At 40.3% G+C, this 25,076-nt stretch overlaps 1 protein-coding gene across 3 annotated transcripts in view; it reads right to left on the bottom strand.

Moving 5' to 3' along the window:
• Positions 1-25,076, bottom strand: part of LOC120714478 (astrotactin-2-like) — a 285,359-nt gene that overhangs the window by 9,201 nt on the left and 251,082 nt on the right. For all 3 annotated transcript variants that reach the window (XM_040000717.1, XM_040000718.1, XM_040000719.1), the window contains one exon: positions 15,623-15,764. In XM_040000717.1, coding sequence (XP_039856651.1) covers positions 15,623-15,764 — 142 coding nt within the window. The remainder of the gene's footprint in view (positions 1-15,622; positions 15,765-25,076) is intronic.

Genomic DNA, 25,076 nt, shown 5'->3' with positions numbered 1-25,076 from the left:
TCTGATATTACAAGTTTCATCTTTTTCCTTTTTTAAATTGCTTAAACGGTTGGATCAATGCTAATTTTTCACCCTGCACAATTTCACAGCAATGGCGAGATTCTTATGTACATTTAAAAACCCATTTAAGTCAAAAGATTAAGCCTCTCAGTGGCTCAGCTGTGGAGAAGAATCACATGCATTAATGATTACAGACAGATTTTAAAGAAAATATATACGAAATTTAAAAAAAGACATTAAGACCGTCTTGCACAACAACAATACACGGGGGTATTTAACTTCTTAATGGGTCTCATTCATACAATAGTAGAAGCAGAACTATGGGTATAGTGTCTGAACCCCAAAATGGCACTAAGTGATAATAAAGTTCACATAGGAAAAAGAAGCAAATGGCCACCGTCTGGCCTGCCACAAAAATGTCAAATCATCAAGTAAGAGAACTGGCAAGATATGTAAAACCACCAAGACTATCTCCCCCTTACCCCAAGAGGCACTTTCCTTTGTCTCTTTGCTTTTCTCTCCACATTGCTTGCATATAGCTCATCACTGTTTATCCCCCATGTCTAATTCAGTGTCTGTCACATCTATTCCAATCTTATCTGGCTGCACATGGCTTCTTTGGAAGGGGCTTGGTTTTGTCCATGTGCCATAGTTTTGAAAGCTCAGCACACAATGAACTGGACAAATGGCAGATTAATGTTTGAGTAAATTAACAATGTTGCCATTAAAGTAACTATTGTCCTCTAATTTAATGAGACAGTGGAGAGATGGGTGAACAAGAGATGACAAGACCGAAAGCTCAGACACAGCGCAAGGGAGAAGGAGTGAGGGAAAGTGATAGTGAGAGAGGATCAATTAGGGCAGTATTTTTGGCACGCCGAAAGAAGCTAGGGCAGTAGGGAAAGCCTTTTCCATTACATCAACATTTGGACACACATCAGATGACCCTGTCCATAAATCAATCAAAGCCAAAGAATTGTTTTTTATTGCCTGAAGAATTTGTGACAGCTTACAATATCTCATTACTTTGAAATCCTCCAGCCTGAGTGGCATTAGACTGGTGTACCAGCCCTAAATAAAACTGCCTGCCTTTTAATGTAAATTAGAAAAATTAGCTCAGCTCTGAATGAGCTCATTTGCAGATCACAAAGACTCCACAGTCCAAAGTAATAATGACAACACCCCATTAAAAGTCATTCACTTTTAAATACTGGATATTTCTGGAAACTGGAACGTCAGGAATACAGTGAATGACATCTCACACCCTCAAAGTGATAATTTTGTTGGGTGAGCTAGTCTCTACCATCCACACACATTTTAAATCTGAAATGCATCAGCCCATTTCAACAAAAAAGCCATTTCTGTGTGAAAGAATATTACACTGTTAGGGTGCACACCCACTTCTGATTTAACATTTGTCATGTGTTGGCAAAACAAAACTGAAACAAATGTATGTTGTTTGCTGCTGCTTGCTTTGAAGCATGTCACTGGTTTGAGGTTCTCATGCAGCTCTTTACTCTTGATAGCCATGACTATTAAGTTATCATAACCACAAATTTGGCATTTTCCTACTGATTGGTAGCCCAAAATCAATAAGGGAGAAACCAAAAAGAAGGATAGACAAAAATGGAAAATAGTTGGCATTTTTTTTAGAATGCTGTCATTGTGATTTAGTGTGTTGTGATTTAGTTCTGTGTATGTTACCTTTGTAAACCAGTAGCAAGCTGTGAGCAGTCACTGCATGGTTGGACACACTTGCTAAGGCTTGCACTATGCTGTTGAGTCATGCAATACTGTGACAGATGAGTCATATTTGAAATTATTATTATTATTATTTCTTTTTTAAATATATAACAATGTCACAACAAAACGTAATTTGGGAATAAGAAATATTGCACTGTTCATCCTGTTACATTAAAACATGTAACTATGAACTGAAAGTAATAGTTACTGTTTCTTAAAGAGCACGAGACTAGCTACTGAGCCTTGTGCCCACACAGTTAGGCTAGCACCTTTCAGACCTGTAAGTGATCTGAACAATTCCTCCAAAGCTCACCAAGTAAATACTGCATAGAAAACAAGCAATGAGGTCTGTATTTAATGAGTGACCAGTGCCTCCAGCACTATAAAAAGGCTTCAATAAGTACTTTGTTCCAAAGACAAAATTGCTATATGAACAAGTTCATATAGAGACTACAGAAGCCTACTGAAAAAGAGGACACTGTTATCAAAACGGAGCTTTGAGTAGGGCTTTGCACAACAAACCTTTGAGAGAAAAGTTAGTTGAGGCATTTCATCACTGTTAGGGAGGATGCAGCCTAATAAGAACTCACCTTTGCAAAAGCTATCACAGTAGCCAGACAGTCACAGACAAAGAAGAAACAGACTGGTTTGAGAGGTGACACGAGTGCTAGCCAGGCAACGATGGATGTGGTGCACTTCAAGAGTGGGAAACCGCATAAAAACAATGCCAAGGAGCTGACATGGAGCTATCCAAACACCAAGAAAACAGTGCAGAGCAGATGGGAACATAAAGCATGTCCTAAATGTGGGAAATCACCCTGCCACCCAGCATGGCAGTGCCCTGCTAAGAATGCAGAATGCAACAACTGTGGTAAACAAGGACATTATGGGAAAGTATGTAGTTTCACCACGAAAATTAAAAAAGCTGAAGAGAACTTGGGTGAACTGTTGTTAGGAAAATCACAAGGTACCATGGGTGGCAGATATTAACATATAGGACAGTGAAGTGGCCTTCAAAATACATACTGGGGTCTGTGTTACAGCTGTTCCTAAGCAAGTGTTAGCAAGCACGAGTCAAATACAGATAGCTGGACCTAGAAAAACCCAGAAATTGTCCTGGTGGAGCAAAATTAACTGTAGTCAATTGTAATCTTTATAGTGCCATGTGGACAATATCCTATTGTGAACAATGGAGCTTTGTGAACCGGTTAGGGAAGTTCATACCAAATTCCACGGGAAATTTGACTGAATTTCCCGGAGGAACCCACCCGAGGGATTAATAAAGTTTCATCTAATCTAATCTAAATGTGACTGAAAAAAGATAAACGACTAAGAAACTTTGTGTCCAAGAAGAATCCATGGTGATGGGGTCATAAGGAGTACCAAGGATTTTACAGCCCGAAGCAGGAACTGTTTCTTGCCCCAGGAGCAACAAAAAACTCATCTTATGGTCTGTGTGTGGTGATCAGAGATGGGCAGTAACGTGTTACTGTAATCCGATTACTTTTTCAAGTAACGAGTAAAGTAAGGGATTACTATTGCAAAAACGGTAATTAGATTACCGTTACTTTCCCGTAGGAACACCGCGTTACTGCGTTACTAAAACCGTGATTTTTTTGCGGGAATGTCTCATGACAGTGAGGTAAGCGAGTGCGACATTCGTGAAAACAGCTGTGTGCAGATCAACAATGGATAATATATCGAGTGCGGGAGAGAGTATGAGCGTGCAGCATTTAAAGCGTGGAAGTACTGACCTTACTTTAAGTTTGATTCCATAAAAAGTGACAAAAACATTAGTGTCCGTTGTGCGTGGGAAGAAAACTTCTTTTTACAGCGAAAAAACCCCTAAACTTCCAAGCAAGCACAGAGTGCGCTATGACGTAATGGGAAATTCACAGAGAAACTCGCGGATTCTTCCACTGACCGCTGCGGCACACCTGCACCAGGGTAAACCTCCGCCTACCCCACTCCTGCTTTACAGGTGAAAATAGAGCAACAGGACTGCTGAGTCTTTGACTTTATTTATTTTCTGCTGTGTTTTACTTGCATCTAATTGAAAGAGTGAGTGTAAACACACACAAAAAAATTATTTTATGTGCTGGAATGTGCAGAAAATAGGTTTAAATATTAAACAAATTTCTTCCAGTCAGAGAATGTCGCATGTAATTAAATTTTTGCTTGATGCATAAAGTTAAAAGATTAAAACTGATAAAACAAGTTTTAAAAAGGGACTTTTCCATTTGATTACATTTTGTATGATGGATTATGCAGAAAAAGTAGAATTGGGCTGGAAGATCTATCGCTTTATCACCTATTCAGGTTGTAAATCATGTTTTTAAAAAGTAACTAAGTAATTAATTACTTTTGAAAATAAGTAATCAGTAAAGTAACAGGATTACTTTTTGGGGGAAGTAATCAGTAATTAGTTACTGATTACTTTTTTCAAGTAACTTGACCAACACTGGCGGTGATGATACAAAAGATAGAGAGATATGGCCACCATATCTCTACTGATGAAAGATACTAAAATATATGTCAAGTCTGTGCTGGATAATCTTCTAATAAGTGATAGATACCAGTTGTGTGTGACACTTGTTTGTTTACAAATCGTAAAATTCTGTGTTGAGGCTTTGGCCAGACAGGAACCAGTTGGAGGGACTGGTACAAGACTACTGGACTAAGAAGGCAGCTCTAGGTGTGCATGAAAACCTTTTTACTATGGCCTTCTCAACAATCTTTGGTAAAAATGCAGAGAATGTGATGGTCAGACAGTTAGGTGTCACGGACTAATCAGTAAGATAGGTGAGTTAGTTCTCAAATACAGCACATGCATCAAAGAAAGGGCAAATGTAAAAGAACCTCTAACACCGATCAAATTTCTAGACAGTTCATGGCAAAAACTAGCTGGGATCTATTCACTCTAAGGGAAAATACCTTTTTTTATTTTACTATTTCTTCTACATTCAGATCAGCCCACCGAGATTCAGAGATGTAGTCCTTTACTTGACATTGATATTTCCTTAACACAGCATCCGTAGGATACTTCCAAACGACAAAATATCACAGTCCTCAGGACATGAAATGAAAGAGTTTGCAGTTAACTATAGCTTTGAAAATGTAATCAGCAGCCCTAAATACCCTCAAAGTAACACTGAGGCAGTGCATGCTATTCAAACTGTTCAAATCTGCTTAAAAAACTCAGAGACCGTTATCATGCATTGTTGGCCTACAGAGAAGTACCTCTGAGAAATGCCTAGAGCTCTAACCAGCTACTCATGAGCAGTTGCCTGAACACCACATACTGGAAGCCTATACTTCCAGGGAGGGTGCAGCCAGCTCTGCCAAACCTGCAATCATTGCAGCACAAGGAAAGGGCACAAAGATGAATGCATGCCAAGTCTTTCAATAGGAGGTACAGAACAAGGGACCTTGCAAAGTTATGACCAAAGGCCATCTTTGGAACTCTGATGTAAAAGCACAAGGCACAGTGATGATCCATACACAACAGCTCACTGTTCAAAAAGGGACACTGAGGAGAAATCCTTACCCTCAGGCTCTTGTACCACTGGCACCAGAGCCTCAGGGTGAGAATTAGCAGGAACACCAACCAAAACTGGAGTGTTCTGCAAAGTTAGGGTCTGGGACTCAGCAAAAACCTCAGAGCACACCTGACATCAAGAGAACAAGGTTACACAGAAAAACAGCAAAGCTGCAGGGACTTACACTATCAAAGCCTAACTGTATATTGTGATAAGGTGATTTTTTAGTGGGAAAAAGAGGTGTTAAAAACATGCCTTGAGAATATTCTGTGTGTTATTGTAGTTGAGTCATAGTTCACCACAATTTTAAAATAAGGCATATGAGCTCTAATATAATCAATTTGACATTTAACCTTTCTGAATGATGTCATCAAAAATCAATAAAGTATTTACTTTCTGTGAAAGAGCCTAACACAACACAAAAGACGTTCTTTATTGATATGTACAGAGAGAAACCATGGTTGATGTTTGACCTGTATTTTTTCATGAGACAGCAGGCAGTTTAGGTGTTTTTAAATGTTTTGTTTAATGGCAAGCGGTGGTTATGTCTGTGCAGGTGCTGCTGGCACTCCATCAGAGAAGAAACAAGATAAAAGAAAAGCTGAAATACAGTGGTTGGTTCAGGAATTCAGGCTGGCAAAAGAATGGACAGAAGGACAGAGGAATTTAGAAAATCTGTCTAACAGGTTAGGTGTCTGGAGACACTGCCATAAATAGTCTGGAGCAATTAGAAACAGCTGAGCATGTCATGGTGCTGGGTCGTTGACCCAGCGTTTTGTGTTTTATGATTATTTTCCTCTGTTCTAGTTATTCTGATTTTGGTATTCTTGTGCCCTGTTCGTGTTTTGGATTTCCTGTTTTATTTTGAAGGTCTGTGTGTGTTGTCATTGTGTTCAGCTTGTATCCTCCAGTCGTCTTTGTGTATTAGGATCAGCTGTTCTTCCCTCCTGTGTGTGATTACCTGATTACCTTGTGTGTGTGTATATATAGTGGGTGTCGGTCTATGCTTGTTGTTGGCTCGTCTGTGTTCCATGGTGTTTCGTTTCCTCTCTGTCCCGCACCTTGTTTCGTATGTTCTCAGGTTTGTTATTTAGTTTTCCCAGTTTAGGTTTCTTTAGTCATTTGTCATTTGTCATTGCCTGTTTTGCCACTCCGTCACTTGTAAATAAACGTCACTGGTATCATCAGTCACTGCCTGCATTTTGGGTCCTTTTTCCTCCCACACCACACGGCTCGCCCCGGCAGCCGTGACAGTACAAGCTGACCAAACATGGACCCAGTGGCATCTGCACCTTCCGAGGAGCTTCGGGAGGAATTAATCGACTCAGTTTTGAGGTGGATTGAGCATGAGGGGAAGGAATTTCGCCACGCCTTGGAAGCCCGGCTACAGCGGCTAATTTCTGACCTTCCCTGGTTGCTCAGCTCACTTCACCCACTCACACAGGATTTCATTCTGAATGAACTTCACCTTCACCTTCCAGCTGCTACCGCTTCCCGACCCAGCCCGGCAGTGAATGTTTTGCACGGCCCGCCGGGGAATCTGCGGCCCGGCCCGCCACATGTGGAATTACCCGGCCGGTCGGAGATATCTCCGAGAAGGAAGCGACGTTCACGCCGCCGACGCCCATCGCCACAGCCGGGCCCCGAGACTTCTGAGTTGCCGGCTGTGGTGAGTGAAAAAGACAATCATGAGCCTTCCAATTTAGGGACTGTTTATTCTGGGGCTGTGTTTATTGCGTTAGCTGCCCAGCCCGAAGCTCAGTTAGCTGCCCAGCCCAAAGCTCGCTTAGCTGCCCAGCAGCATTCAGCTCTGTCTCCAGTGTACCCGCTACCCGTAGCTCAGTCGCCAAATCCACCAACATCATCATCTCAACCATTACTTTAGTCGCCCTCAGTTCAATCTCCTGTTCAGTCGCCACCAGCTGTGTCTCCGGTGTCCCCGCTAGCCCAGACATCAGAATCAGAATCAGAATCAGAAAGGGTTTTATTGCCAAATGTTGAGCAGGTTTACAACATTAGGAAATTGCTGCGGTGCTTCAGTGCAAACATACTGTCATAAATTACGCTTAAATAGACATGAAAAATAAATAAATAAATAAATAAAAATAAGAATAAGAATTAAAAGTGCTAAGTAGATAGATAGATATATACATGATATATACATGAGTGCAGGTGGTGATCAGTGCCAAACATGGAATGATGCAGTGAACACAGCGTAGGGGTGTTAGTGGTGGGAACAGTCATACGGTTATTGTTCATGTGTCCAACAGCAGAGGGGAAGAAACTGTTCTTATGGCGAGAGGTTCTGGTGCGAATGGACCGGAGCCTCCTGCCTGAGGGGAGCAGGTCAAACAGACTGTGTCCAGGGTGAGAAGGGTCAGCTGAGATCCGAGCTGCACGCCCCAGTGTCCTGGAGGTGTACAGGTCCTGCAGAGATGGGAGTCTGCAGCCAATCACCTTCTCAGCAGAGCGCACAACACGCTGCAGACTCTGTTTGTCCCTGATAGTGGCTCCAGCATACCACACGGTGATGGAGGAGGTGAGGATGGACTCGATGATTGCAGTGTAGAATTGCATCATCGTCCGTGTTGGCAGGTTGAATTTCTTCAGCTGCCTCAGGAAGTACATCCTCTGCTGGGCTTTCTTAATGACGGAGGTGATGGTGGGCTCCCACTTCAGGTCCTGAGTGATGGTGGTACCCAGGAAGCGGAATGAGTCCACAGAGGTGATGGGGGTGTCAGTCAGGATGATGGGGGGGGGGAGTGGGGCTGTGTGCTTCCTGAAGTCCACAATAATCTCCACTGTCTTCTGGGCATTCAGCACCAGGTTGTTGTGGCTGCACCAGGACACCAGACGTTCAACCTCCCTCCTGTAGGCAGACTCATCCCCGTCCGAGATGAGTCCAATAACGGTGGTGTCATCTGCAAACTTGATTAGCTTGACAGACTGGTGGGTGGAGGTGCAGCAGTTGGTATACAGGGAGAAGAGCAGAGGAGAAAGAACATCTATGCAGTCTCAGTCTTCACCGGCTGCCTCTGTACGGGAGGCTGTGTCTGTGCCTCCCATTTTGGACTTTTCTTGTAGTACTTATTTTAGGCAGAGAGACAAACACCTTGATAATGTAAACATTCCTCAAGAGCTGGCCAGTTCCGAGACTGTGATACACTCCAGGGCCTCCCCAGAGTCTGAGTTTCAACCCGCAGTCGACTCTAGACCCCTGGAGGCTAAGAAGTCAGCCGAGGACTGCACCCTACTGTTGCTGCCTGAGCCAAACCCATGTGTTGCTCAGCTCCAGTCAGCATCAACCCTGCCAGAGGCCCGCGCGCCTGCTGGTTCTGTTTTGTCCCTGCCAGAGGCCTCCATGCCTGCTGGTTCAGCCCTGTGTGTGCCAGGTGCCCCGGTGCCCGCTGGTTCTGTGACTGTTTTCGCTGGTGGGTCAGAGGAGCCCGTCCAGCCTCATGCCTCGTCAGCTGGGGGGCCCGAGGGGCCCGTCTAGCTACCAGCAGCTTCATCCACGCCTGCAGCAGCAGTTCGTTCTGCGTCGCCTGGTCCAGCTTCAGCTTTGCTGTCGCCTGGTCCAGCGGAAGCCTCTTCTGCCTCGCCTGGTCCAGCCTCCGCATCAGCTTTAGCATCGCCTGGTCCGGCCTCCGCTTCTTCAGCATCGCCTGGTCCGGCCTCTGCTTCTTCAGCGTCGCCTGGTCCGGCCTCTGCGTCTGCCTCGCCTGGCCCTGCGGTTGTTGCACCACCGACCAAGGTACGTCCAGTACCTCAGCATTGCCGGCCACTTTCTGGGCCACCAGCCGGATGTCATCACTGTCGTGGGCAACCTCCGGACTGGCTTCGTCTGCGTCGCCGCCGTTGCCGTCCGCACGGTCGGCCTCCGGACGTCTGTCACAGCCGCCACCGCCTTCCGCATGGTCGGCCTCCAGATTTCCTTCGCCTGTATCGCCACCACTGCCTTCCGCATGGTCGGCCTCCGGAGATGAACTGTTGTAGTCTCCTGAGTTGTCAGCCTCTGGGCCGGCCTCCTGAACTATGTTTTGGGACCCTGTTCATGGACTCCAGTATGTATGTTTGTGTTTTGGACATTCGTTTGGATCACTGGAGCTTCTTTTTGTTTGGTTTTGTCAAGTGACTCAGAGAGTAATAGTATAGATATTATACCAAGTTATTCATTAAAAACAGGAAGGAGCAAAAATAGTGTTTCTTACATAATTAAAAACACATCTGAATTAGGCTTTTACATGTTGACTATCTAAAACAGTAATAAATGTATAGTTTTTAGTTGTTTTACAGTCTGTTCGATTCAAATTCATGATTTATTATCTAGTGTCCAGCTCATTAAAGTCTCACCCCACTCTGTATACAGAAGATAGCATTTTGATTAGCCCACTTACTTGCATAAACAAACACAACATAGACGTTTGAAGGTAGTACATGGTGACGAAAGCTGAAAGCCCAACAAGTAAATTTAGACATTATAAAGAATGATTTTCTACCCGGACAAATAAAGTCTGGCTGAACACATGCGACTTTTACTATCTGACTTTTTGGTATCAATGAGTTTTCACATAAATAATGTTAGATTATCCAGTACATTGTTTGTTTTCTGAAATTACATTTTCTGGAATGTGGCTCCAACTTTTTGTAGAGCATTTTAGTCTGCAATGAAACATTAGGGCCCTAGAAGCCTTGGTAATGATCAAGTATAAAGCCAATACCATTAGAGGTCTTATCAGGGCCTTGATTAAGACAAGTGGAGTTGCCTGCAAAAAAAGTGTCCTCAGACGTAATTCAGACGTAAGCTGTGCTCTTATCACAGAAAAACAACACTGCTGAGAATGTCTAAGCAAAGATACCAGTGTTACAAAGTAAACTGCTTGGGCCCTTAATATTGGTGTTTGTTAGTGGAAGCAGGACTTCTACAGATAAACATTATTGTTGTCCTCACAGATTCTTACTTAACTCTGTTTTTAATCAGCTCTCCAAAAAAACTTGGTTCATGAATTTTTTTTACCCCACAGGAGAGTGGGACTTTATTGTAGCTTTAGAGGCTGAATTATATATAAATCCACCAGCCTCTTTAACAAGCACATGTTGTTAGTACCTGGTTGGAACCCCGTCTGCCTTCAGAATTGTCTTAATTCTTTGTGGTACAGATTCAACAAGGTTTCGGAAATCTTCCTCAGAGATTTTGGTCCATATTGACACGATCACATCCGTGATGTGAATCTCCCTTTCCACTACATCCCAAAGGTGCTCTGTTAGATTGGGATCTGGTGACAATGGAGGCTGTTTAAATACAGAAAACTCATTGTCATGTTCAAATAAGCAGTTTAAGATGATTTAATAAGATGAACTTTGCTACATGGCCCACTATCCTGCTGAAAGCAACTATCAGAAGATGGGCACACAGATGTGCCAACCAGTGCGGTCTTCTGCTGCTGTAGACCATCTGCTTCAAGGTTTGACAACAACCGTGCCATGTTCTAAGTAAATCACCTTTCGTCCTCATTCTGATGCTTGGTTTCAACTTCAGCAGATCATCGTGGCCATGTCTACATGCCTAAATCTACTGAGCTGCTGCCATTTGATTAGCTGATTACATATTTGCCTTAATGAGCAGTTGTACCTAACAAAGTGGGTTTATATTAATGTGCATAGAGCACAGATAATTGATTAGTTTATTGATTAGTGAAGACAAGACACCAGGGCACCATGACTCTTGATTACACCATGAACAAACCACTCTCTGGTTAAGTGCTATTGGTAAAGCTACAGTATTCAAAATAATATAAATATAATAAATTAAATAATCACTTTTACTACACATTTCTACCTACAGAAAAATAATAAGAGCAAAATTGCCGAGATGCAGTTTTAACTGAATTTTGTTTAATCTTAGATGCTCAGGTACTGCAAAATTACTACTGCAATTGTGTTGAATTTGTTCTTTGAATTTAAAAATGCTGTTTCTTAAAACCTCTGATCGTGACTGAGAACATTACAGAATGGAAGCATCTGCAGTGTTGACAATAAGTATGCAACCCTGGTTAAGTCAGTCCAGCTGTTGCTGAGGAGAAAGTAACAAAAATGTACCCACTAAAACAAAAATAATATATGTAGTAGGAAGTGTGCCCTATCCGGGGAGGATGTGGAATTGCTGGTATTTGCCTATTGTTGTTTTGTTAAGCTGAAAATATAATCACAACATAGTGCTTAATGGAAGGTTTTTAAACTCTATGGTAATGGAAAAAAATGAACATCATAAAAATGAGACAAATCGATTTAGTTGCAATAAATTATGATTTGAAACCCAGAAATGTGCCAGAGAATGACATACAAATTTAAATGAGTATGCTCTCTTGGTGACATACTGCAATCTCTGATGACGTTTGAATTTTAATAATCACAACTTATAATAACTTTTAAATCAGTGTTAGCTGAGCTTACAGGACTATATGCAGTCCTGTGAAACTAAGCAAACCCCATGCTTCAGTAGCTTGACAAACCACCTTTAGCAGCAATAACTTGAAGAAATTGCTTCTGTGTGACCTTATCAGTCTCTCACTTTGTTGCAGAGAAATTTTCTTCCCTCCCTTATTTACAGCATTGATTCAGTTTATTAAGATCTGCAGGCATTCTTTTATGCATAACTCTTTATTTAAGGTCATTCCACAGCATTTCAATTGGGTTGACTTCTAGAGTTTGACTGGAGCACTGTAACGTGCGAGTTTAATTTGTTTTTTTGTTTTTTTTAATTAGATATATGTCCAGATCAAATGGTTAAAAAACAGGCCTTTTTCATCAGACCTCGACTACCTTGAATGACTAGTAATATTGTTTTTCACCAAAAGCGGCACTGTGCATTAGGGCCAGACAACCGTGGCCTGAGGTGTTCAAAAAAAACTTGTTCAGTTTTTCTCTAATTGAACTGTCATAAACTTTAGTCTGTCTCAATGTGACAGACTGGTGGCCTGTGTGCCTCCCCTCTCACTCTATGGCAGCTGGGATAGGCTCCAATTCAATTTTAATTATACAGCACCAAATCACAACAGTAGTCGCCTCAAGGCACTTTATGGTGTAAGGTAGACCCTACAATAATACATACAGAGAAAAAATCCAACAGCCCCCTATGAGCAAGCACTTTGGCGACAGTGGGAAGGAAAAATTCCCTTTAAACAGGAAGAAACCTCGAGCAGAACCAGGCTCAGGGAGGGGTGGCTGTGACCGGTTGGGCAGAAAAAAAGAAGACAGGATATGTGAGGTGAGGTGATGTGATGGTGGTGCTTAAACACAAGGCTGGAGCAATATTTCACGTCGAGAGATAACAATCCTCAGCACAAAGTGTCCTTTCTCCTTCATGTGCATTCAAAGGACAAAAAATACACACTTTCAAGGTTTGAAAAGTTCCAAAGTTTGGACCAAGGAGACAAATGATTTGAGTGAGAAATAGAGGAGGCCAACTTTGTCCACTGGGAACAACTATTATTGAACATAAGAGGTGGCCTCCAACACCAACTATCAGCTACTTGAAAGGCAGTCTTGAGATCACTTCCCAGGCATTTCAACCCCTACTCACACCTCGAACATGTGACCCTTAATATCTCACACAATGGCACAGTGAGGCAATGGCTTACAAAGGATTCACACCTTGATTCCTGTGACTGCAATGACCAATGGCTTAATTCACACCTTGGCTCATGTGACCCCTCACGATTCACATGATGACTGGGGAGTAACTAACTCTCAGGATCACCTCCAAAGAGGACAAAATTATAATGGATGAATTACTTGGAACTCCCCATCAGTTTTTGGAGCTGAGGAAGCCTCTCAGATTAGAAGTGACATGTCTTCAAACATCTTCAAACATCTACTACTGCACATTCACCCAATGTATATACTATATATATATATATATATATATATATATATAATGTTCTTCCTCTACCCCCCCCCAATTTTTGCACATGTCGAGGAGCGTGTCAGGCTACATTTCACTGTGTGTTATACTTGTATAACTATGCATGTGACAAATAAAGAACCTTGAACCTTGAATCTTGAAACATATTCAAGCATTTAGGACTAACATGATCTGGATGACTAAGAACTTGCACAGACATACAACCAGGAGACTGTGACTCATGTTACATTTGGAAAGTTGAACCAGCCTTAAAATTTCTTTCACTCACTGTCTGGTTATGTTTAAGTATTCAAAGTTTTTTGGTTTAGTTAAGGCACTAAGAAATACAAGGTTACTGGTTACTTTAAACCTAAATGGTGAAAAATGATCCTATCAAGTGTGTGAAACTTTGACACTACAGGGGTCTTTTTCAAGCATGAGTCACACAGTACACCTTGTAGTTATCTATGATACATAGAAAAATAGCTTTTTGACAGAAGCCATATTTGACACCCTGTGGATGAAAACAGGCTGAATAAGCTTAGATTATTAGATTCCTGAAAGTAGCCACCATTTGCTTTTTTGACAGCGCTGCAAGCCCTTGGCCTTCTCTCGATGAGCTTCATGATGTAGTCACCTGTCAGGGTGCCTTGTCAGGGTTCATTTGTGGAATTTCTTGCCTTATTAATGGGGTTCGGACCATCAGTTGTGTTGTGCAGAAGTCAGGTTAGTACAGTAAAGAGTAAAGAGGAACGGCAGTCTATCATTACTTCAAGAACTTTGAATGTGTCCCCAAGTGCATTCACAAAAACCATCAAACACTACAACAAAACTGGCTCACATGAGGAAAGGAAGACCAAGAGTCACCTCTGCTACTGGCGATAAATTCATCCAAGTCATCAGCCTCGGAAATCGCAAGTTAGCAGCACCTCAGATAAATGCCACACAGCGTTTCGGTAGCAGACACATCTCCACATCAACTGTTCAGAGGACACTAATAATGCATGAATCAGGCCTTTATGGTCAAATAGCTGCAAAGAAACCACTACTAAGGAAAAGCAACAAGCAGAAGAGCTTTGTTGTTCCAAGAAACACAAGGAATGGACATTAGACCAGGGGGAAATCTGTGCTTTGGTCTGATGAGTCGAAATCTGAGATCTTTGGTTCCACCCACCGTGTCTTTGTGCGGTGCAGAAAAGGTGAATATTTATTTGTCAAACGGGACAATGACCCCAAACACACCTCTAGGCTGTATAAGAGCTATTTGACCAAGAAGGAGAGTGATGGAGTGCTGCGCCAAATGGCCTGGCCTCCACAGTCCTAAACCCAGTCGAAATGGTTTGGGATTCTTCTTTATAGAATCTAGCATATAAAACGTGTTTTGAGCTATTTAACACTTTTACATAATTCCATACGTGTTCATTCATAGTTTGGATTATGTAAACAATATACAAAGTTCATTTAGCAAATAAAAGAAGAAAAAAAAGATACAAATTAAAGCTAATATATTTCAATATTACTTCACCTGTAGTGATTCAGTTACATATCGAAAAGGAGTGGGAAGAAGTACACACTTATTTAATCCCACTCTTTGCCATAAGTTATCAGTCTATATTTAATCAGCTTCCTTACTGATATAATCTGCAGTAATAATGACGAACAGATTTCTAATATAATATAGACACCACATCATATCATTATGTTTTTGTGATCCTATAACTTTACCTCCACACCTTCTTATTGGGCAAAAGAAGCCAAATATAATAATTGTTAAAGTGACAAACTCACTCCGTACTCATTTTAGGAGAGAGTAAAACCGAAGACGCATTTTTTCAATGAGCATAAATAAAATTTCCTAAACAGAGACATTCACTGAATTTCAATATTTTCCTTTTCTTTATCACTCATGAAGATCATTTCGTTATAACTCTTTTTGAACTGCTTTTTGTTTGGACATTGCTTCAACTCCATACTCGAACTGCTCCATAGTTTTGATGCCTTCAGTGATAATCTACAATTTAAAGAGTTATGAAAATTAAAAAAAAAAAACAAACATTAAATCAGAAGGTGTTTCCAAATGCTCGACTGGTATTGTATATTGTAGGGTAGTGTTTTGTACATTTGCATAGCAAGCAAAAGCTCCCCAGTTTGATCCTGGAAGGGGACTCAAATCCCTTTGTTGCTGCGTCAGGAAGGGCATCCAGCAAGAGAACCCGGCCAAATTAAACATGTGGAGCTACCTCTTGGCTCTTGGTGAATAATGGAGCAGCAAACAATCTAAACTTGATTTTCATTGTCATGGTGGCCTTCATTGTAAAATTCTAATTTTTTAGGGCCATTGAGAGAATATGTTTCTGCCCACTGATCTTAAGAGGCAGTGACAAACACCATTGGCTTGGTGTAGTTCAATGAGGCAGAGGGCAAAGAAGAGACTTACTTGTAGAGGCTGTCGGGTTCCAGGCACTTGAAGACCACTGAATATAGCACAGAGTGGGGATGGTCTCCACTCCTCCTCCCAGCAACAACACAGGACGAACCCAAACCAGAAAACAGATCATCCATCAAGCTCAAGACCTCACCTTATAAAGAGATAACATTGGAAAGAAAGGGAAAACAATGAAAGCACGAATTGAAGTCTGAACCAAAGAAAGGTTCTTACAAAAAGGTCACTTTGGAAATGTTATTTGGCCTGTTTTACTATTAAATATTTTGAGGGGGGAAAAAATGAACAATTGCAAACGTATCTTTCAACATTGCATTTTATCTATTGTTCCATCTATTGCGAAACAATCCCACATGTTTTGGTTCCACCACATGTTTTAACATAAGAAAAACAACAGTGCAAAACACGAGCTTAGTCATGAATGGATTTCTACATTTAGGCATGGAGCTCTTGTAACTGTGCAATTTGAATGATGTTGTTTCACCTCTGCCTGCTCAAGCCGAGGCCATAACAAATGGGACTTTTTACTGTCAGGAACCCATTCACATTACATTACAGAACTGTAAAGAGAACAGGATTTCATACACATTTTGACTTATTGTACATGCTGCTATTACACTGACACCTCCCTGAACACAGTGGTGTCTCAAAAACAGCTTACTTCACAAGCTGTGCGAGAAAAGCAATGCACAATTGTTCATTTAGACACAGGCATACACAACATCAGTTTCCAGTACTCATGGGGGTGATGGAAAAAAGGCGAGACCTGTCAAACTACTGTGGTTTAAAAGCTCTCAAATAGTTGGATTTTAAACTATTTCTACATGAGGTAAAGGGCAGCTTAATTTTAGCTTATGATACGTGTGCCAAATTATAAACACAGAGAGTCTGGCTGGTGGGGCACAAGGGGATGGTAAGAAAAGGTTGCAAGGAAGAGGAAAAAGAACTGCACGAATGAATGATTTGACCTTTTCACAGAAAGAGCTCTGTGTATAGGAGGTTGCCCCCAAACACATTCCAGCACTATTACAGGATTACTCCTCCAAAGGTCTTACCTTTCTAAACATCACTCTCAAACTGTGTTAATTTATATTGTTGTTAAAGTCCACGTGAGGCTGAAAGTAAGTTGTGAATACTGGTATCAGTTTTGTTCAAAACAACATCTCAGGGATGTTGGTGGTGTGTCCTGTAGCGCACAGTTCAAATAGAAATTAAACTTTATCTTTCACCTTAAGCAACTTTCAACAATAAAAAAAAACTCAAATAATACCAAATACCAAATCTGTTCCGTCACAGAGTCTAACAAAATAAAAAATAATACAAAAAACACAGCATGCACAAATGTTCAGTAAAAGAAAAAAAGAAAAAAAAGGTCAGGAGAGAACTAGTAAAGAGCGAGGCTGTACAAGAAAAAAGGCAGTGAGTTTTATGATTATGTTTTATGATTTTGGATGTGGTCGTGGAGAAGAATGATGTCGTCAGTGGATGTTTTGATGATCAGGATAAATCAAAAAGTTGAAACACGACTAAAGTATACTTCAGAAGTTTTTGGAGAAGTTGGGGAGATTTGTCATTTTTATTTTTATTATTATTATTCTGACTTGCAAAAGTCAAGTAACAGGGCTACTGACAAACTGAGAGCTTAGTCTCTGACAAGTAAGTTATTGTTTGTTGCTAAGACAAAATTCTTGGTTTTTTTTTATTTGCTTGGTTTAAACGGCACTTTCAAAAACTTGGCAGACAACAAAAATATCTCTCTGAAGATTTGAAATAGCATATTCACACAAACCTTCTAGGACATGATTTTTGCATAAATTAAATAGTGACAAGTAAAAATAGATGAAAGGATTAAATGAAAGAGCTGTAGTAGATTACCCAGTAACTGCCATCAATTCATAACTCACTTATCTTGTATTAGAGATGCACAAGTGAGTTTTCTTAACAGTTATAATAAACACTTTAAGTTCTCCGTGTGCCTGCATGGGTTTCCTCCAGCTACACTGGCTTCCTTGGACAGTCTAAGGATGTGCTCGGTTAACGTTAATTAATGATTTAGTAAGGTATTACTGGACATACGGTACAGAACGTATATTTAAGTAGCAGCATTTGGTATTAATTAGCTGATCAAAAAGACAAATTATTATACAATTATCAATTCAAAGAGTCACCAAAGACCATAGTGGGTATTAACATAACTAATAAATATTTTAATTACTCTTACAACAAATTGTTAAACCAATGAACCTACCCTCTTTCCCTACTAATTTACAATACAATTTATGCAGCACAGCACAACACAACCTAGTCCTTTAGACTGATCCTTCATAGGAACACTGACAGTTCTGGCACCTTGAGAGTGGTGAGTAGTACTCTGAAATATTGCTCACACCATGCAACTATAAAAAAGCAGAGCTAACAAAAATTGAAAGCATTCAGCTTTTGTTCAGAATAATAAAGACAGATTACCGTGCCTGATCTCTACCTTGAAAGCAACTCTAAATTCCTTCTAACACGCTTTGAGCATCAGTAAAAGCAGAAACATGCTATATAAATACCAGTCCACTTACAAAAGAGTTGAAGAGAACTTACAATACACATTTGTGTTTTAGAACTTGGCCTCACAATATCAACCTAAGTTAGCATACTAATTTTGAAACACAATTTTCTAGAGATCATTACCAAAATCTACAAGAAGAATAATTTGCTGCCATAACACATAGTGCAGGATTGGGGTCAAGCATGTGTACTTTGGTAACCCCTTGCATACCACCTTCTGTTTTAGAGAGTATGGAGAAGATGTGCATGTCTATTTTCATCTGGTATCACAGGAGAGGAAACGTGAGGAGGGTTTGTGTGTGTATGCATCCCTAGGAGTGGAGAATGGGCTGATTAACTGAATATGTTCACACGTGCAAAATGATGTATGACTCAACTGCTAAAGTGGAAGTTTTTTTTACAAGCTATTGGCACACATATTGGCGCACATGTTTGGCTGTGTCTATGCGTGTTTTTCATTTCTACTCAAGACTTTCAAATGCGATAGCTTAAAAGGGGATATCTTGTAAGTGATTTCATATCAGAATTAGGTAAAGATAATCAAAATCCAATCCATTAACAATAGAATAAGAAATGTGAGCACACCCAGAAGCAGCATTTATTGTTATGAGGGTTCCTCATGGGTAGGCCTGTGGTCCGTCAACATTTCTGTCAATACCGAAGCCAAACAGCTCACAGCTGGCAAAAATTAAGGCCCCTGAAATTCTATTACGGTAAAAGCCATTTTGCGTGTTCTCCAGCTTACATGGCGATTAAAACCTCATGGTAAATGCCAGGTGACCTTTTTAGTAAGCAGAGAGAAGAACAAATAACAGCAAATCATGGGAAAGTGACGACTTGGGCTGACTGACAGTGTACAAAAGAACCACTCTGATTCAAACATATCCTGGCCTTGTAACTATGATGTAGTTGCAAACAAGTCATGATAAGTTTATTTGTACAGACCGATATCATATACAATGTCTCAAAGAGCTTTGCTGCGCCACAACAGAAACAGTTCCTGACCCAGGCTGGCGCAAAGTCTCTGAAAAAAACAAAACAAAACAAGGAATACCCCTCTCAGAAAACTTTGGCACGTAACAACACAAAAAGGAGGAGGTAGGGAGGGCAAAAGAGGAAAAGAGAATCAAAGAGGTCCTTCCTTCACGGAAAGCATAAGTAACAGCAAGTGGAAGACACAATAACAAAAATAATTGCAGCACACAAAAACATAACTGTGGTATTATAAAGGAGTAAATGTGTATGCAGAGAAAATCTACACATGTACTATGGACTTTATATTCACGTTTATGTGCATCTTCTGAACTTGGATGTGGAAATGTGTGCACATGTGGAACGGGACATGTGGGGGTTTTCTGTCTTTAAACCAAACTTGCCATTCTGTTATGGCAGACATAGCCTTTCACTTACAGTTTCTAATTCATGCACTGTGTAACTGCTTTAGCCATTAGCTGTATTTGTCTTTCTGTATATGTTTTTATTTGAATGAGAATGTATATGCAAATCGTCAAGGTGAGCTGGTTTATGGATTAGATATGTTTAGATTTTTTTTCTTCAAGGAGGAAATTTGAAAGTATCAGAAGAAAAAAAAATGTAATTGGAATTGATAAATGAACTTATTCACTTACATACAAGTGAGTAATATGTGAGATTATTCACTACTGAACACTAAAGCACTTTTTTATTAAACAAGTATAAGTAGTTGCTTCAAAGTGCTGAATTTGAATAGTATAGCTTTTCATTGCAAGGATATATTGGTGTAAGTAAGGTAGGGATTAATAAGGGTAGAAAATCAAAAATAATCTATCGAAGAGATAACAAAAATTTTAGGAATGTCCAAATCGCCCATCTGCTTCAGTCTTAAAAAAGGAAAAAAAAAAAATCTGAACCGGCTAACTCAGCAACACTAAAAAGTTTGAAAGACCACAGAAGACAACTAAAGTGCATGATGAGAGAATTATTTCCATGGTTAAGAAAAACAATTACACAACTAAGCCTTTATGAATGGAGATACAAATGGTTTACAACAAGGTGCAAACCACTGGTTACATGGATTCGACTTTGCCAAAAAACATCTAAAATGGTCTGCACAGTTCTGCAAAACGTTCTGGCCAGATGAAACCAAGATTAACTTGCACCAGATGGGAAGACAAAAGTATGAAGGAGAGAAACACTCATGATCTGAATCATACCGCATTATCTGTCAAACATGGTGCAGGGAATGTAATGGCGTGGCCATGAATGGCTCTCAGTGGAACTGGGTCACTCGTGTTTATTGATGATGTGGCTGCTGGAAAAATGCTAAATTGTACATAGCAAAACTGATCAGACAGCATTTCACAGTGTGAATGGATGATGACCCAAAGCATACTGCAAAAGTAACAGTATGGTTTGTGAGATAAAAAACTGAAAGGGACGCACAAACAAGCAGCAACTGAAGTTTGCTGCAAGGCGATACTAAGTATAAAAATGTCAGTAATTCTTCAAAAGTTAATATAATCATTTTTGTTAAACCCACTGAATTAAAGCTAAAGTTCTGCACCACTGTTACACATTGAGTCTATGTCCAAAGGCAAAACTAGAAAAACTAGAAAAAACTGTCTTTGTCCTACAATCTGTTCTGCATATACCATAAAATGTAGGTGCCTAACTAACTAACTAACTATATAAACTAAGTGTGACCTGCTCCAGCGTCTCCATATCTGGGTGCCACCACAATAACTGCACTCCAGTATTTAACTACTGCTTCAGGAGTCATCCAGCCCAACCAGCCTTCTTCCCAACCAATGGTTGCCTTCTATGGCAGGCAGCTATGACCTTCTGACCACAGCTCCTAAATGAGTGTTTCTGCAACTGAGTCTTTGAAGATGGCCAACTCAGATGCTATGTCCCCCATCTCCCCTGGGATGCAATTAACTGTTCAGTAACTGCAGGGTTTACCATTTCTGTCCAGCAGTCTTTCCTGCCATCTGATTCAACTCACCACGAGTTGTTCAGCTCTGCTAATCTCTTCAACCTTGTGTCCAATCACTGACCAATGGGCTAAGGTGCTTTGGTAAAATTTAAACTTGTGCTCTGCTTTAGGTCAGGCCATTCCTACAAATGACCTCTCTTCCAGTACATTATCCAAGATCCCATCCAGAATCGCCTTGCCATCCAGAGCCTTGCTCTCTGTGACTCAGTCACGCAGAGGTGACCCTCTCACGCTCCAGTGCAAATTCCATGACTGCAGCACTCAGCCAGCCAGGGGCTTGTTAGTATCCCCACAAACTCCCTGGTTCCTCTCATTATATGTAAAATCTGGATAAGGATAGAGTCCAGCCCCTCTCAGCGGTTTGGTTCCAGAACCCTTGTATAGAGGTGAGCCCAAATAAAATTAGTTGGTACCACTCCACCTAACACACTACCTTTTTAAAAAAATATTTTTAAACAGATAAAAAAAGCTGTTAGCAAGCTTGTCTTCCTGATCTGGCTCCAAGAACAGGTCCTGGTTTCCCTCACGGAGGAAGCTGCAGCATCTCAGATGCAATTCTTTTTTCTTTTTTTTCTTTTAATGAGACTGGTGACGTTTCATTTTACTGGAATTGTTGCTCAATATAATTCATGTTTTCTACAATCACAGTGTTGCTTTGTCAAAGTGAATATAACCTGCACAACACACTATTCGCTGAAGCTTTTCTTCCTCATTTAAGTTATTTCTTGAAAGCATTGTCTGTTGAGATGACATATTGTTGCTGAGCAGGAACTAATCCTATGGACAAACTCAGTGGAATGCTTACATCTTGATAACACATTCATTTGCAAGAGTAAAAAGAGCATTACGTCAGAGCTTTACAGTTATCTGAAATTAATCAACTTCCCTCCAGCTAATAATAATTGAGTTTTCACCCAGGCCATAGTTTAATCAAAGATAAGATATCATATTTAAATGTAAAATAACATATGGGTATGAATGAAAGCATGAAGAAACAAGTTTAGCAGATGTAATGACAAAACCGATTAATTAATTATTTGATCATCCTTTAGGATTAATTTAAATGTTTAATTGCACTGTCATCCTGCCTGCCATAGTCATACAGTTCTGTTAAAGGCAGCTCTTATAGGGAGAAGGTCAAATGAGGTTACAGCTAGATGACAAAGTGGCATGCAAACTGAAAATTGTTTCATGGCCACAAGCCTTGACTTCCTACTGTTGAAAAAATTTGATCTGACTTGAGCTATTAAAGCTATCAGGTGGTCTGGATGTTTATCAGAGTCTTTATTTTTGTTTGTTTCCTTTTCAGAACGATGTGGCACACTGGCTACCCGTGAATTAAAATCTGTTAGGCAGTGACCTTACCTTACCTTTTCTACATAGCAAGAAATTGGCTCAGAAGGGGTTGCTTTCTTACAGACTAATGGCCTCGTAGGGCCATCTGTACCACGTCTGGTCATTTTTATTGCTTTTGGCTTTGCTTTGTCCTTTTGGCCCTCCTGCTGAATCTGAATTAAGACAAGAGGTGTCAGTACTGACAGGCTGTTGGGTTGTTGTGCTGCACTGTTTGAAGAATTGATTTGCAGTGCCATCTTTTACCTGACAAGGAGAATAGTGTGAACTCATGGCATCAACTAGTTCTGTTGTACAACACTGTGAGGAGACTTGTGTAGGGAGGCATTAAACTAAAACCACTTGTGTCAGCAAACACAGTGGCCAGCACGGGCATTGTGTTTCTGGACATTCACGCTTAGTGAGATTTGACTGAGTATACATACAAAATGGAAATATTTTTAGAGTAGAGATGAATGAGAATTTTAACTTTTTTTTTTTTCTTTTTTTACTTTTTATTCTCAAAAGGCAACACGGGCAATGAAAAAAAAAAAAGAGGGAATATTTTCTATTGTGAATGAAGCTTGATGTGTGAGCTTCATGTGTAAGTGTTTGAATGATACTGGCCTGATCTATTTATAATTCTTATAACTTTTTTATAGCACATAAACTGCTTTGTATGTGTCCCTATACTGCTAAACGTACACAATGTATGGAATTAATAGGGAACAACAAAGTATACATAATAATTTTGATTTACTCCTCTACACAATCACAACTAATATTCACACAAGCCACTAACATTCAATTTCCCAGATATAAATATCCCATGATGTCACTGGCATTGATCCAAGTCCAAGACTGAGTTATTTTACCATCACTGCTTTGGCTTCCACAGGGGTTCCATTTATTTGTATCATTGCTTTAACAATTTATTTTCCATGATCAGTGTATCTTATTTTGTTTCATTAAGTTTGTCTCCCAATAGCAGTGTTTTTCTTTTTTAAGATGTTCATCCCGTTCAGGTTCTTCACTTGTCTTAGTAGCACAGTCTTGTGCTATTAACAACCCTAACAGGAACTGTCTATTCAGGGTGGGGTGTGTTGGCTACTACAGTGATACATTTAATTGCAATTTTCTTGCTTTAAACGGACTTAATAAGTTGCCATTTCTTTTTCTTTTTTTTCAGCTCTTGCGTCATGGCACTCTCAGCTCTACTTCCAGCCATTTCATCTGCATAAGTTCGGTGTGTAGATTAAACATTGTTTATTGTTCCAGGTCATTGAGCTTTCCTTCCTTTAAGTAGTTATCTTGCCTTTCTCTTTAACGATATTTTTTAGTTGCCAGATGGGAATCAAAACCATGATTCTCCTTCATGCTCCTCTTTCTCAGAATGTTAGCTTTCTACTCTGTCTCTTCCTATATAACACCATACAGTCCAACAAAAACAATTGCCCACCTAAATCGGCATTTCCCTCTCATTTTGTCAATATTGTGTCAATATTGAAATTACAACACTGATTTAAAAAAAAAACACCTTTGTATAAAGAATATCTTACACTTATTATATAGTGTTTTATATCACATTTAGATCATGCATACTGTAAATGATGTCAGTTTACCTGTAAATTTACATGTAAATATAAACAGACTCAGGGCCTATAGCTTGACTTTATTTGGAGCACAAACACGATGGTAACCAAATTGTCCAGTCAGTGATTATAATAGCTGCAAGAAAATCTCAGCAGGCTTGCTTGTAGTCTTTCCTTGATAAGCATGGGTTTCTATTCAGAGTGCATATTTATTTCTACCATTTTGTGCCTGCATATGCCCCAAATTTGCAAAACAACTAATCAATCCTAATTTAATACATAAATGCATTTTAAAATTGATTTTTTTCGTCGCCACCAAATTCAACAAAGATCAAGCCCAGGCACAAACTGTGTCAAACAGACAAATATCTCATTATAAATAATGGGGACAAAACAGGCTGCAACAAACAATGATGAATGAAAAGGAAGGAACTGAGAGGCAGCATCCTTATCTTGTCTTAGTAATAATTCCATAATTCCAGTGCACTTCCATTAGCGAGAGTTTGGGGACATTGAATGATTGTTGTAATTAATGAGAGATGGAGAGACCTGTGGCGAAGACAGAGAGACTAACAATATGTGTGTGAAGAGGCAAAATGGGAAAGGAAGCAAAAAGGGAAAGGGACTGCAGAAAGCCCTTGGCCCCCTGCCTGCAATCTGCAATCTGCTGATGGCGAAGCTCGTGACGAGGAGGTGCACAGCGTCCATTTTTAGCGATGAGGTCATCTTTAATTAACAAAACAAAGAGAGTCAGCTGTGTCACTCCAATCTGTTATCTGCAACCATGCTCAAGGACACCCTTTATCTCCATATAATTCAATCTCTTTGAATGAGGGCTTATCGACGCATTGGGGTGCATTCTTGGTCTCAACCAATGATGGAGCTGTCACATAAACAGGGGAGGGGGATACCACTAGCTCTGATCGCATAAAAAAGGGCGACATGAGGAAAGAGGATAGGTATGTAGAAGTATGAGACATGTGATAATAGATGT

The sequence above is a fragment of the Simochromis diagramma genome, unplaced genomic scaffold, assembly GCF_900408965.1.
Source record: "Simochromis diagramma unplaced genomic scaffold, fSimDia1.1 OVJJ01000596.1, whole genome shotgun sequence".
NCBI lineage: Eukaryota > Metazoa > Chordata > Actinopteri > Cichliformes > Cichlidae > Simochromis > Simochromis diagramma.
This window is presented reverse-complemented; position numbering and strand designations above follow the sequence as displayed.